The sequence below is a fragment of the Equus quagga genome, chromosome 15 (assembly GCF_021613505.1).
Source record: "Equus quagga isolate Etosha38 chromosome 15, UCLA_HA_Equagga_1.0, whole genome shotgun sequence".
Classification (NCBI taxonomy): Eukaryota; Metazoa; Chordata; class Mammalia; order Perissodactyla; family Equidae; genus Equus; species Equus quagga.
Genome location: NC_060281.1, coordinates 22,755,892 through 22,770,297, shown reverse-complemented (window position 1 = coordinate 22,770,297; position 14,406 = coordinate 22,755,892). Strand labels below are relative to the sequence as shown.

At 53.7% G+C, this 14,406-nt stretch overlaps 1 protein-coding gene across 2 annotated transcripts in view; it reads right to left on the bottom strand.

The window, feature by feature from the left end:
- Positions 1 to 14,406, bottom strand: part of C15H6orf132 (chromosome 15 C6orf132 homolog) — a 38,473-nt gene that overhangs the window by 14,172 nt on the left and 9,895 nt on the right. For both annotated transcript variants that reach the window (XM_046639499.1, XM_046639498.1), the window contains exon 2: positions 12,838 to 12,944. In XM_046639499.1, coding sequence (XP_046495455.1) covers positions 12,838 to 12,944 — 107 coding nt within the window. The remainder of the gene's footprint in view (positions 1 to 12,837; positions 12,945 to 14,406) is intronic.

The window sequence follows — 14,406 nt, the reverse complement described above, 5'->3', positions numbered from 1 at the left end:
CACAGCATGGCTTGATGAGCAGTGTGTAGGTCTGCCCCCAGGATGCAAACCAGCAAACCCTGGGCCGCCGAAGTGGAGCACACGAACTTAACCACTCGGCCACGGGCCAGCCCCTCAAGTATTGATCTTGGGGTTACAAATCAATGTTAGCAAGTAGGCAAATTTGTAAATACAGAATCTGCAAATAATGAGAATCGATGGTATATGAAGTCTATCTCAACTAAAAAAGAAAACAGAACAAATTTTAAAAACCTAGAACAAAAACACACAAAATCTGCAGTGACTCCCCATAGATGTCTACAAGTTAAAAGCTGAGCCCCTCGGCCTGGCCTCCTGTTCACTTAGTTTTCATTAGGTATTTACAGAAAAATAAATAAATAAAAAGTGGTGAACTGGGATATTTACAGCCCTGCACGTGCCCTCTGATCGCTAAGGTTAGCAGGCCAAAATGAGTTGACACAGCTGTCGGTTTGTGCATACTCTTTTGCATTCTTTTTTTTTTTTTCCAAACACACATTTCCATATGTCAACAAAATCCACACACCTGTCCTTTTGAAGAGCCATAGAGGATTTTACGGTGACTTTCAAGGTCCTCAACAACCTGGCGTCACACTTGCCAGCCAACTTTCATTTTCCACCCACCGTTACATCCATCCTGCATTCTGGCTTGACGGACTCCCTCCCCACCATCCTTCCAGCCCACACATAGAGTTCAGGTTCATCCCTGACGCTGGAGGTTGGTCTTCCCACCCTCCATCTCTAACAATGTGCTCTCAGCACATGCTTTCAGTCACACTGCTCTACAAAGAGGATGATGTTCCCATTTGCCAGATGAGAACACTGAGGCTCAGAAACGTTTGGTAAGTTGTCTAAAGTCACACAGCCAGGATTACCAAACCAGGTCTGTGAGCTCCCACCCCTTAGCAGTTTTCTTCTCCAAAATCTCTCATCCTTCAAGGATCAGCTGAGCCCCTCTCAGGGGAGAGTAGAGAGGAAGGAGCTAAGAGCATCTGGCTTTGGAGCCAGACTGCCTGGATTTGAATTCCAGCTCTGCCACCTATGATTTGAACGATTGTGCCAGTTAAGCTCTCTGTGTCTCAGTTTCCCTGTCTGTCAAATGGTGATAAAAATAGAATCTACTTATTCTAGGGAAGTTGTGAGCATTACATGATGCAATACACAAAAAGCACTTTGACAGTTCCTGGCATATAGTAAAAGCCCTACAAATGTTTGCCGTTGTTGCTACCAGGGAGCTCTCCCTTGTCCGTGCCAGCCCACACCGACCTGAGGCTGATCAGAGCACTCACCCAAGCCCCACAGAGGTGGCCCCTTGTTCGCTCTCCAGATGGTCCCCTAGTTCCTCCAATGAGATCTGGTTGCTCCCTAGAGCCTAGGGACCATGTATTATGTGAATCCCCCAATGCTGGACACATGGTAAGCCAAGCTGTTACTCCTGATGGGCAGACCGTGCTAACCGTCTGGGCTTAATGGCTTAATACATAAGAACCAGGGACTCAAGGTAGATGTTTCAGAAATACCCCTAAGACCTGGGTTACCACGGGCATCTCAGAATTACTCTTTGGTCGTTTGGGGGCAACAAAAAACTCATCTTCTTGTTCTCACAGAATTCTGCAGCTGGAATGGCCTTGAGCCCTCATCCAGTCTTTTTCCTGCCTCTCCTTGATTCACACAGCCAACACACCCCTGTTCTTCACATCTCTCAAATCCAGTAATTCTGAATCAGGGGCAGGACCAGCCCACGTGAGGAGTGTCTCCCAAGACTGAGGTGTAGAATGCACACCCACCCACCACTGATTGTCTAGAAACCTCCATCAAGTGCACTCCGATTTTGACGAGACAGAGGCCAGGCCTTCAAAAGCCAGGGCTGAGATCTCTGATTTCTCTTTTGAACATAACTGGAAAGTAGAAAGACATGGGGACTTAGCATCAAAAGTGTTAGCATCATCGGGGCCGGCCTCGTGGCCGAGTGGTTAAGTTCGCGCGCTCCACTTCGCCAGCCCAGGGTTTCGCTGGTTTGGATCCTGGGTGCAGACATGGCACCACTCATCAGACCATGCTGAGGCGGCGTCCCACGTGCCACAACCAGAGGCACTCACAACTAGAACATATACAACTATGTACTGGGGCGCTTTGGGGAGAAGAAGAAGGGGAGAAAAAAATGAAGATTGGCAACAGTTGTCAGCTCAGGTGCCAATCTTTAAAAAAACAGTCTTAGCATCAAAATTCACACTCTGAATTTTGCTAGTGGATGAGCAGTGGCGATGTGGTAGGGGGCTGGTGATGTTAAACTATCAATTAGGCACCAGCCCCACGCTAAGAGCTCTACCCACGTTATCTCAAATCCCTTAACAGAGCCAGGGCGCAAACCCAGGCCTCCTGACTCACCTTTTACAAATCGCTGAGACCTGTTTTCTTCACTTATAAAACGGTCATAATAGTTCCTACTTTGCAGGGCCATTATGAGGATCAAATGCGAGAATATTCCTAACCCAGGAAAACGGCACTAGTTGAAGGATTATGTGTTCCAATTCTCTCCTGACAAAGGTGAAAAAATTGTGACCGATCAAAGCTAAGCTGCCTGGAGTCCTAGAAGCACCCGCTCTGTCACCCTGAGTGCTGAAGTCGAATGACGTGTGGAAGAGGAAGACGGACAGACTTTACGGGCCAGAGGTGGTACTGCCCGCCCACCCTTTGATCTTAAAGAACTCAGAAAGCGTTAGACTCCCAAGACCCCAGGGTGGAGGTCTGTCCCTGGGAGCCCCTGCAAGAGCAGCCCAGCAGACGTCAGGCTTTGCAGGTCCCCCCTCCACACACACACAAGGGGGTCCCAGGACGCGCCCACCACATCACTGCTGTGCTTGAGGTGCTGTGGCACTCCACTGTCCGCCACGTCTGGGGCGAGTCCCAAAGTCCAGCCTCATCCCTTCAGGAGCTCCCAGTACTGAACCCAACAAAGCCCCGGATCTCCAAGCCGCAGTGGGCTTCCCACTCCCACCCACACAGGCTCGGGGCTCACCCAGCTGTGCCCTACGTTCGTGTGTGTGCAGAGAAGGCAAATACAAACTCATTTTGTATTTTTCATCTTAGTCCTAAAAAGACAGACACAGAAGCTGAGCTCCCCTCACTCTCCATGGAGACCCCAGCAGCTGGCATCGAGTGCACTGCTTGGCTGGTGACATCTTTCAGTGTGCAAACGCACACAGAGGGCAGCGTCCAGCGCCACGGGTGCTGAAGTCCTAGCCTGCCTCCCTTAGCCTCAGAGAACTGAGGAAAAGCCCCGGTAAGGGGAGGGCCTGGAGGAGACACCGAAATGCAATGCAAGATCCTGGACTGGATCCTGGGGTCAGGGGGAGAGATGTGCCACGAAGGACATTAATGGGACAAGGGGCAATAATTGAATATAAATGGTGCATTAGATAATAGTGTTGTTTCAATCCCAAATTCCTGAGTTTGATGACTGTGCAGAGAGTGGCTCTGTCCTTAGGTAATGCACACCGAGGTATTTAGGAGAAAAGGGACTCGACGTCTCCACTTACTCTTCAGTGGTTCAGGAAGAAACAATATGTCTGTATACGAGAGGGGGAGGGAGTAAATAAAGCGAATGTGGCAAAATGCGGTGACTCTGGGTGAAGGCTCTAGAGAGTTCTTTGTACTGTTCCTGCAACTTTTCTCACATTAGAATTGGTTAAAGGAAAGCTTCTTAATGCCACTGAATCGTACATTTTAAAATGGTTAAAATGGTAAATTTTACGTTATATGTGTGTTACAATTTTAAAAAGTTAAACAACACAAACAAAAGACAGGAACATCAAAAGAGAAAGTGTTTTGGGAGACTTGGAGCTTATCCACCCACAGGACACCAGCACCTCCCATCTCCTCCTCCCCCACCCCAATACTCCCGAGCTTAGCAATCACAACAGCTGCTACTTTTCCAGCACTTACTCTGTACCAGGTACTCTTTCTGCGCTTTCTGTCTCTTAACTCATTTATTTTCACAACAACCTGATGAGATAGGTGCTATTATTGCTACATTTTTTAGCATTTTATAGATGAGGAAACTGAAGCACAGAGAGGTTAAGTGACTTGCCCAAGGACCCACAGCTAGTTCTATATTACTGTCTTTCCAGACACCCGGTCATCACCCACACACCCAGCTTGTCACTCAGTTCTGCCAGGCACCTCCTGAGACCCTCCCTTCCTGACACCCCTAGTTCAGCCCTTCTTCAGTCCTCACTGTCTCTTGCACAGACCGACAGACTACTGCCTCATCTCCAGATACTTCCCTGGCCTCCGCCTCACGCCGCTCTTCAAATTTGACAGCAGGGTGTCCTTCCTAAAATGCATCTCAGAGCAGGTCACTCCCCTGCCCAGAGTCCTTCCATGGGTCCAGAGGATGAAACCCAAACATCTCCACGGGGCATGCCAGACCTTTCGTCAGCTGTCCCCTCTGCAGCTCCGGCCGTTTCTCCCCACCCATTCCACAGACCCTGGGCTCCAAGAGTGGTTCTGTCCCCCTACCCCCGCTCCGTGTACCTGGGGACCTGACCCCCTCAGGAGCAAGAGGGCTCCTTGCAGCAGGGGTCCTCAGCGGGGCACAGAGACCACCCCTCGGAGAGAGTCTTTGGGGGTTTGAGGGGGAGCGGTGGGCAGCTTGAAAGAGCCCCTAGATGATCGGCCACACCTCCCTCTGCCCCGTCGAGAACACTGCAGCTCTTTGGATTCATGCCCGCATCTTCTCAGGCCTCCACTGCCTTGCTCTTCCTCTTACTCTGCCTCCGATGATCTTCTTTGCCCAGCAACCTCCTAGTTATCCTTTAAACCCCAGATTAAATGCCCTTCGTCCATGAAGCCCTCCTTGGCAACCCAGCCAGAGTTACTTTTTCTTCCCTGTGTGTTCCCTACCCTGTGTGCGTTATTATTACACAGGTGAATACCATGTACTACGCACCATTCTGAGTACTTCACATGCAGCAACCCAGTTAGTCCTCATAGTAACTCTTAGAGGCAGGTGCTTTTTATTTTACGGAAGAGGAAACAGGCACAGAGAGGCTAAGTCCATTGCCCATGGTCACACAGCTAGTCAGTGGCAGAGGCGATGTTGGAACCACAGAGCCTGCCCTCTTTGCCTCTCCAGTTTTCACCCTCACTCTTCCTCCAGCACAAATCAAGCCTATCGGGGATGACTGTAGTCTCTGTTGCCCCAGCCCAGCCTACCAGTGGGTCGGGTGCCGGCTGATTCTTTGTCCATGCCTGGCCCAGACTGGGCAATTCAACAAACGTTTGCTGAGTGAATAAGCTCCTGGACAAGTGAATGAGAGGTAGAAAGAATACAGGACAGAGAGGCGGAAAACCCATGCTCCAGTGCCAGCCCCACCACCAAGGGACTTGGAGCAAAGTCACTTCTCTCTCTTGGCCTCCCTGTCTTCTGTAAACACTAAGTGTCCTTCAACCACGGTGTTCTGTGAGTCCAGGCCCATAAGGTGTCCCATCTGTGACTCAGCTCACCTATGCCGTGTGGGTGGTGGCCTGGACACTCGGAGCCACCCCCTGATGACAGGCTGGGACAGACGTCAGCCATTGTCTCCAGATAGCTCTCTGCCCCCTGAGAGGGGAAGGGGCTGGTGGGCAAAGCGGGAGGATAGTCGGAGGGAGGAGTCCATGCAGCTGCTTTTCCAGGAGCCACAGAGTAAGGCCAAGTGGGCAGGGCTGGGCGTGGGGTCACTGCTGACCTCGGACATGGACTCCGCCTGCTGCAGTCAGCTGGGGAGCTGGCTTTGCCCTACCCTTTACACTGCCCCACCCTCGGCATGCTCGCTCTGCGAAAATGACAGACCCTGGGGCCCGGGGGTGCTGCCAGCAGGGATTGGAGCGCATCTCAAACATACTCAGGGGAGAGGGTTGTGTGGCCCTTTGAGGGTGGCATCGCCACATCCCTCCCACATGAAGAGAGGGGGGTCCAGCCTGTGGGCAATGAAACCAACAGAGAACATGCAAATGAGCATCAACGTGCGAATGAGCATCAATGTGCAAATGAGCACTGAGTGCCTCTGCTGGGTCAGCCCGCTGGTGCCTCCCTCTGGTGCCTCTCTCCTCGGGCCAGTGGGCAGCCAGCCATGGCCATGGCCACTCCCACTCCCAGCGCTGCTGCCACCCAGCAGCCCTTGCTCACTGCCTGGGGTAGAGTCCAGCCCAGGCCCTGTCAGGTGGGGCACTCCACATGAAATTGGGCCTCAGTCCTTCCTGGTCCCCACACCTGGACAACACCCAGAAGCTAAGCTCATTGGTCACCTCCCTCACCTCACAGAGGGGTGCAAGCCAGCTTCCCAGTTCAGTCAAGCAGCCCTTTAAAAATCATCACAGCCCAGTGTATTGAAAAGTTACTCAGCAATGATCAGTGTGGGTAAGGATGAGGGCGGGGAGCACCATTCCAGGAATATTTATATTTCTCTCCTTCCTTATACTTATCTCTGTTTCTCGGTTCATAACAATGAACTTCTGTTTCCTTCATAATTAAAAAAACACTCAATACAATAGTAATTAAAAAAAAATTCGTGAGATCAAGTGAAAAGAATATGAGCTTCGGAGTCAGGCAGACCAGATTTGCAATCTTAATTTAACTCTATCATTTCTAAGCAATCAAAGACAGTCTCTGACACACAGTCAGTGCTCCATAAGCAACCCCCTCCCTCGCTTCTGAGGCTCAGTTTTCTCATCTGTAAAATGGGCATGATCCCACCTCCCCTGGGTTTGTTGTGACGCGAGAGGCAGCCGCACGCCTAAGAGATCCTGCTGAGTTAGTGCTCAAGAAAGGGCATTTCTCCTGGGCTCTCCTCCCTCAGCTCCCACAGCTCAGCAGTGGCCCTGGGTCCTTGGATGCTCCACTCCGGGCACAGCCCTCAGGGTGTATCTGTCTGGTTGGATCTGAAGAGGGAGGTGCCTCCTCATAGCCAGGGTCAGGTCACTGTGTATTCCCTCCTGCCCTTTTGACTACAAACCTTTCAGAGTTGAAGAGAAGGAGGAAGGAAGGGAAGGAAGGAGGACGGGAGGAAAGCCCTTGCTATGGAAGGATGAGGTTGCCCCCCTGGACAGTTTTAGGGTCAGAGCCCGGCTCAAGCCCCCTGCTGTGTCATCAAGGGCTTGGGGGAGGGCTCAGCCCACTGATGGCTCCAGCACTGCCCCCTTGGCCCCCTCACACCTGGGACACACACATCCTCATGCCTGGGGTTCCTCAAAACCCAGCCAAATCCCAAGGGTGGGTCACCAGGGGCTGGGCCAACAGGCAACAAACGGTTGACCTTGGATATGGGCCAGCTCTGAGTCTCAGCTACGCATTGTGAAACGCAAACCTCCTCGCCAGATTCTTCCTGGAGCCTGGCTGGGCACCTCAGGGTGGGGTGTGGAGCTGCAGGGAGTAAGGGAGATGACCTTGAGTCAGAGTTAGAACTGGGCATGGTTGGGGGCAGCACTGTAGGCTGGGGGAGCAGAGGACGGGACCCCAGAGGGAGAAGCACAAGGACACCCCGCCAGGCACCCAATGTCCCCAGCTGGGTGAAGCCCAGCCAGTTGTCTTCCCAGCTTTGAGGGGCAGTGTGAGGGTACGGGGTGTATTCCCAGAGAGAGGCTCCTCTGAAGTGGGGAGCCAGGGAGCATTTGGAAAAGAGCTTGATTACTTTCCCCTCCCCAGCCTCCACCATCTGCCACAGCTCATCCGCCCTCCTGGGAGCCAGAGAAGGTTCTAACAATGAGGCCATCTTCCTCTGGCCCTGCCGACCATCCCGGAACCACTCTTAGACCTGGGCTACCGGGGTACCGTACTGGACTTTGTGCTATGCAGGGCCCTGCTCTGGTTCCCTACGGGGCGGAGTCCATCGGGTCAAGGGGACACGCCCTCGGAGCCCACGCCATCCCGTTCTTGACCCTGCTCCAGGCACCCAGGTCCCTAGAATCCCCTGCTTAAATGGCAGTGAGCCCACCGCTAGGGCGTCTTCCCTGGTCAGACCTCCTGGGGGCAGCCCGGGCTGGGGGCACACATCCCTGAGCTCATGGGGCAGCTGTTTATGGGTAAGGATGAGGGTGTGCGTGGAGCTTTGGAGGTGCGGGCTGAGGCCCTCACTGTGAGGGGAGCCGGGTGGGTGGAGGAGGGGGTGGGCTACGGTGGGGGTGGGGAGCTCAGGCCTCCGACACCCACCCCCACACGAACACAAGGAGTTCCCTTCCAGCTAACGTCAGCCACATGAATCACTCAAAAGCCAGTGATGACTGTCCTGCCCAGCTCACCCTAAGGAGCTTAAACCCCAACCCCAACCCCAACCGAGCCGGGGCCTGGAGGTCAGAGATGAGCTCATATTGAGGGGGGCGGGGCAGCGGCAGCGTGGAAAGGAGAAATCCAGCTGACTCGGGCTGCTTCTTTGAGCTTCCCAGCAGCAGAGGAATAGAGGGCGGGGTCCAGAGCATAGGGCTTCCTGCCCCGGGCCCAGCCTGACACCTCCCCAGGCACAGCCAGGCCTGCCTGACTCAGAGGGTGGGGTGACCCAGGCAGTTCTCATGCCCGGGGCATCCCTGGGGACTTGTCCAGCCAGTTTCCCCATATTTGCCACATTGACATTTAATTTTTAATTCCTCACATGCATCACCCTGGGGACGGTTTGATTCAGACCAGGGAGGGCAAGTGGGAGCCCCAAGAGAAGCACAACCTTCCCACTACCAGCTGTCCTATCCACTCCGCTCTCGAAAGCTGGGGACAGGCTCTGGCTTAAGTTCTGGGCCGGGTTTCCCCTGGGAGGCAGAAGTAAGTGAGGAGAACAGGCCCTTCCCCTACTCGGCCCGGCCTGGCCCAGGGTGGTGGAGACGGGACTGGACTGGGAGGAGGAGACCAGGCGTGGCCTCTGCCTCTGCTGAGCTGGGTGACCCGGGCAGGACCCTCCCATCCTGGGCCTCAGGTTTCTCCTGCTGATGGGCGCCGAGGTCCCCCCAGCTCTGAAGGGTGGTGATTCTGACCCAGTTTCTCAGGGCCCTCAGGGCAGGAAGTGGGGCGGCCCTGGTGGCTGCAGTGTCACCCTGTTCAGAGGGGAAGCAGAGCTCAGGGAGTGCTTCGGGGGGACCTCCAGAGAGCTGACCCCACCTCTGCCCCTCCCTCAGGGAGCTACTTTAACACAGAAAGTCACAGCTGGGGAGACCCTGGAGGACCATCCCGTGTAAGCCCCACTGATGGGTGAGGAGCCAGAGGCCCGGCAGAGGAAGGGCCTGGCCCTCAGCCTCCCTGCTGCCCAGTGGCAGAGCCGGGACTGGTGCCAGTTACCCGAGGATCAATCTGGGTCCCATCCCAGTCACTGAGGGATCCCAAGGTCCTTTTCATAATTGGCCTATGGCTCCTGGCTGCCTGAGGAAGTATGTCTTAGTCCTCTGCACTTTCACCTTAAACAGGGCAAGGAAGCTCCCTGGAGGGGGCGGAAGCACCTGCACTACCCTCCCCCGCCTCATCTTGCCCTCCCCTCCTGCACCCGTCCCTTTGCAGGCTCATGGAGGGTGCTGACAGTGGGGGTGCGCTCAGAAGATGGCCCAGGCCCAGACAGAGCTCGAGGAAGAGCACGGGTCTGTCACCTGGCTTCTTGGGGACAGCTGCCTTGAGCCTCCCCTGCCCCAGGGTGGCCTGGACCAAGAGGTGGCCTCTGAGTGTGGGAAAAGAGGATAGGGAGGGGTGAGGCCCAGCTGGCTAGGACAGTGTCAGGCAGGGCTTGGGCACCGGCCCAGCTCCCCGCCCACCCTGACTCGGCGGGACTAGGGGGCGGTGTGCGCATGTGTGTCTGCGTGTGAACCCACACCCACACGGAGCTCTGCCCTCCTGCTTCTCATCCTCCCGGCCTCCTGCCCTGGAAGAGAGCAAAGGACCCCTCAGAGCCTAAGGAGAGGAGTGGGACTCCCCTCACCCCAGGAGCAGGGGATGCAAGATGCTCTGTATCTTGTGACCTGTTCAGGAGCACAGAGACATCTCTGAGATACAGGCCTTCAGGCCAAGGGAACCTAATCTAAAGGACATTGCAGGTGGGCTTCTGGGGGCCTGAGAGCCCTCTGCTGAAACTGCAAGCAAAATTGTGTGTATGTGGCCCATAGCCTCATCATGGTCTCAGAGGGGTCGATGACCCAAAAGAGGAAAGAGACCACGGTGCCCAGCAAGCCCTGGCTGCTGAACAGGCTTCCAGAGAGGCAGACAAGGGAGACGCAGGTAGTTCTCCAGGCTGGGACTAGGAGGGAGGAAAAAAGCTTCTAGGTAGTGGGTGGAGGGGAGAGTAGGATGGCCTGAACAGAACTTGGACCCTGGAGCCTGGCTACCAGTGTTCAAATTCCAACTCTGCCACTTATGAGCTGTGTGACCTTAAGCAAATTACTGCCCCATTCTGTGCTTCAATTTCTCCATCTGTAAAATGGGGATTAAGGACAGCACCTTCCCGGTAGGGCGGCTCTGTTGACTCTGTTAACATACACGGGGTGCTTGGAATGCTGCCTGACACAAAGTAAGTGCTCTATATGTGTCAGCGACGATCATGTGGCCATGCCACTGGACAGGACCTCGCGAGCTGTTCCATCTGCCTTTCTCTGCTCAGCTGGCACCAAAGGCATGGAGTGAGCTTCCCCTTTCTGGATGAGGCCCCTTCCAGTTGGTTCATGGTGTGTTCATTTTCTCACCCTCACCAGCGAGGGGGCGTGAGTTTGTTGGGGAGAAGCCCCCATCCCCTGGGACTGGCTCTGAGGCTTGCCCAGAAGGACTGCTCCCAAAAAGCAGTCTAGGAACTCCAGGCCTCACCAGCCAGCAGAGCCCACTCCGGCGGCCCCCCAGTCATCTGCCAGCCTGCCTGGGGTCTGCATAGCCCTCAAGTCATGCCCTGGCTGGCGCAGACAAGATCCAAACCAGAGGACCCAAACCAGAAGGGAGGAGGGCAGAAAGGCTGGGAGAGCCCTGATTACCAAAGGGGCCCAAAGTGTGTGTGTGGGGTGGGGGGATACAGGATGCTGTCCAACCAGAACAGACTCAGCTGTGCAGCACGAGCCCTTTAGATGCTGGTTCAGATCTGAGGGACAAGCCAGGACAGCAAGAGCCACTCAAGGGGCAACAGCCATGTATTTCAATATTTTAACAACCAGAACAGGTACGGGTGTGTCAGCCCTGGGCCCACAGCACTGCAATTCTTCGTATGGGTGTTGGGGGTAGGTGAAAGGAGAGAATCTAATTCATCTCCAGCAATAGAAAATGTCTAAGTAATTTCATCTGCATTTATGGGTGCAGCGAGCCCTGTTACAGCTCTATGTATCTCTGGAGACAAGGTTAGGTAGGGGCTGACTCATTTGCTTTATACCTTTTTGTTGTTGGTGTTGTACTTTCTATATTTGTCTATAACATTCATGAATTGCTTTTATAAGCAGAAAACAAATATTTAAAGTTGTATTCCCAGAGGGCTGTGGGCTCAGCCCTCCACATACAGGCCTTGGGAGGCAGCAAGGAGAATGTAAGACTCGGTCTCTCCCATCTAGAATCTCGGGGTCTGGTTGGTGAGGTTGGACAAACCAGAAAAAACTGGTGATGAGGAGAGGGAGGCGGTCGTGCCAGGCAGCGCTGGGCAGAACGCGCGGGTGCCCAGCACCCAGGCCCCTGAGAACTCAGACAGGATTCGGTGCCTGGCCAGTCTAGGCATTACAGAGACTCCTCCTCATGTATGAGGAGGCCACGACCCCAGCGACAGTATTGTCCCAACCAGGACCCAGGTCTGACAGACAGGAGTGAACCTAGAATTTATGAGGCTCGCTGCTTAGCCTCCAGATTTGGGCTTTGTCCCTGAACACAAGTGGCTATTGGGCGCTCAAAATGTCACTAGTCAGAAGTGGGAATGTATATGCTCTAAGTGCGGCACACCAGATTTTGGAGACTTAGTGTGAAAAAAAGAATGTGAAACATCGCATTAGTATTTTTTATATTGATTAAATGTTGAAAGGATAATCTTTTGACTAATTTTACCTATTTCTTTTTACTTTTAATGTAGCTATTAGGAAATTTAAAATGACACATGAAGCTCACATGATATTTCTATTGGACGGCGCTGGTCTAGACTATCCCAGAAAACCTGGGAACTCTCATCACATAAATAGAACCGGTCACAGAGGGATTGTTTTTTGAGTCTCTCTTTTGTCAAAGAACAAAAGCCCGATCACCAGAAGGGAGTTTCCTGGAGTTCCAGACACACAAACAAATCTGCCCCAAATGCCCTTCTCCCAAGGATCACTGTTATTTGTCCTCTGGGACAGTTCAAGTGTCACCTCTTCCAGGAAGCCCTCCTTGACCACCCACTGTGGTCAGATTGGCTGCCCCTGCTCTGGCCTAGGTTCTAACAGTCCGCTTACTCACTCATTCCCTGCACTGGGCACGGAGCTCCTGGAGAGCAGCCATGCTGGCTCGGTCATCTCTGAATCCCAGCATCCAGTGCAGGCCTGGCATGGAGCAGGCAGCCACCAACAACTGTAGAACGTGACTCCTGCTTAGCCGGAGGCACCCACTGCCGCTCTGTCTCCACACCCGAGTTCCCCATAACCTCTCCTTGGGTTCCAACCTGGAAGAGTTGACACCTCTAATCCCAGGCTTCCTGCCATGAGCCTCAGCCATGCCTCCTCCCAGGAGCCACCCCGGGTTGGCATCAGGAGGGAAAGGAATGGACAGAGCGTGAGGCGGATGTCCACTTGGGCCAGGGCAGGTGGGACTGCCTTGTCTGTGGCAGCCAAGGTGGCCCAGCCAGACCAGACCCTTAGACCTCAGAGCAGACCCGTACTCACCAGTGGAAGGAAGGTCAGGAGGGGCCGGACTCTCGGCCGAGCTTTCAGCGTGGCTGTTCCTGATTCGCTCACCGAGTCAAACCGGTTGTCTGCATAATAGATCCCATCTAGAGGAGACAAGTGAAGGGAGAGCATGAGCTGGAGATCAAAGGCCTGGGGGCCTGCTGATTTCAATCTGCCCTGCAGTGCCCAGGAAGGAAAGCCCAGGCCTGCGGTTGGCCGCTGTTTGACTCAGCTCAGCACCTCTTACATAACAAGATCCTACAGATGGGGCGTGTGCTAATGGGCCCACTGAGGCAGCACCGGGAGAGACTGCAGGGGGCGGTTTCTTGGGGTCTCCCCCAGTGTTCTTGGAGCTTTCAGCTCCCAGCAGCCATCTCCCTCCTGATTCACCCCCGACAGGTTTTGAGCCTTCATTCCTACAACAAGTTGTCCTTCCTTTGGGGGCCCTGAGAGCTCGGCCAAGGCCCTGGCTAAAGCTTATCTCTGAGAGAAGGAGGAAAACAAGCTGGCTTTTCTCCCAAGTGTTTGAATTTCTAATCTGGAACAAGCAGAGCAGATGAGGTCACCTGCTGCCCCCAGGGGCCCAGATGCCATTTTCTGGACTCCTCTAACTAGAAATTTCCTTACCCCCAAACCATCAATGGTTGTGTGCACGGCTCTGATGTGCCCTTGAAGGCAGAGCAGAAAGAACTGGACAGTAGGGTCCATGTGACATAATACAAATCCCATCTCTGCCATTGACTGGCCTTGTCGCTTAGCCTCTCTGGGCCTCAGTTTTCCCATCTGTACAATGGGAGTGATGACAGCACCAACCCTGTAGGACTGTTGTGAGGAGTAAGTGTGGCCCCCATATAGTAAGTGCTCAACAAACATGGTCCCTTCCCCTGTAGGAAGATGATATGAAGGACCTCCCTCTTCTCGGGTTACTGGGCCTGCTCTAGGCTGTCTCTGCAGGAGTGGGGAGGGCGTGAGGGGCAATTCTCACTTTCTCAGCCAATCTCCCGCATGACCCTTAACCCACCTTGACAGGAACTCAAAGAGGGTTTTCATCCATTTAATAAGGCATGAGGGACTTTCTCCTCCTCTATAGCTGGAGGAAGAGAAGAAAGCTCAAAATTTCCGTTAACCAGGGGCCGGTGGTGGTGGAGCGGTTAAGTTCACGGGCTCTGCCTCAGGGCTGGGGTTCCCCAGTTGAGATCCCGGGGTGTGGACCTACACACCACTTATCGAGCCATGCTGTGGTGGTGTCCCACATATAAAGTAGAGGAAGATGGGCACAGATGTTAGCTCAGGGCTAATCTTCCTCAAAAAAAAAAAAATCAGTTAATCAGAATCCTCCTAATTAAAACATTGAACAAATTGTGATTACTTTTCCGGTTGCACATGACTTTAGGAGAAAATTGCAAGAAAGCCAAATGATGTATTCAAAAGAGACTGGGCTTGTCAAGGAGGTCCTGGGATCAGAATACCTTCATCCTATATTCCTGCACCTACAGCCTGAGAATCTGGGCTCAGAACGTGACAGGTGGCTCCGGGGAGCACCCCAGGACCTGGACGCAGAAGCCT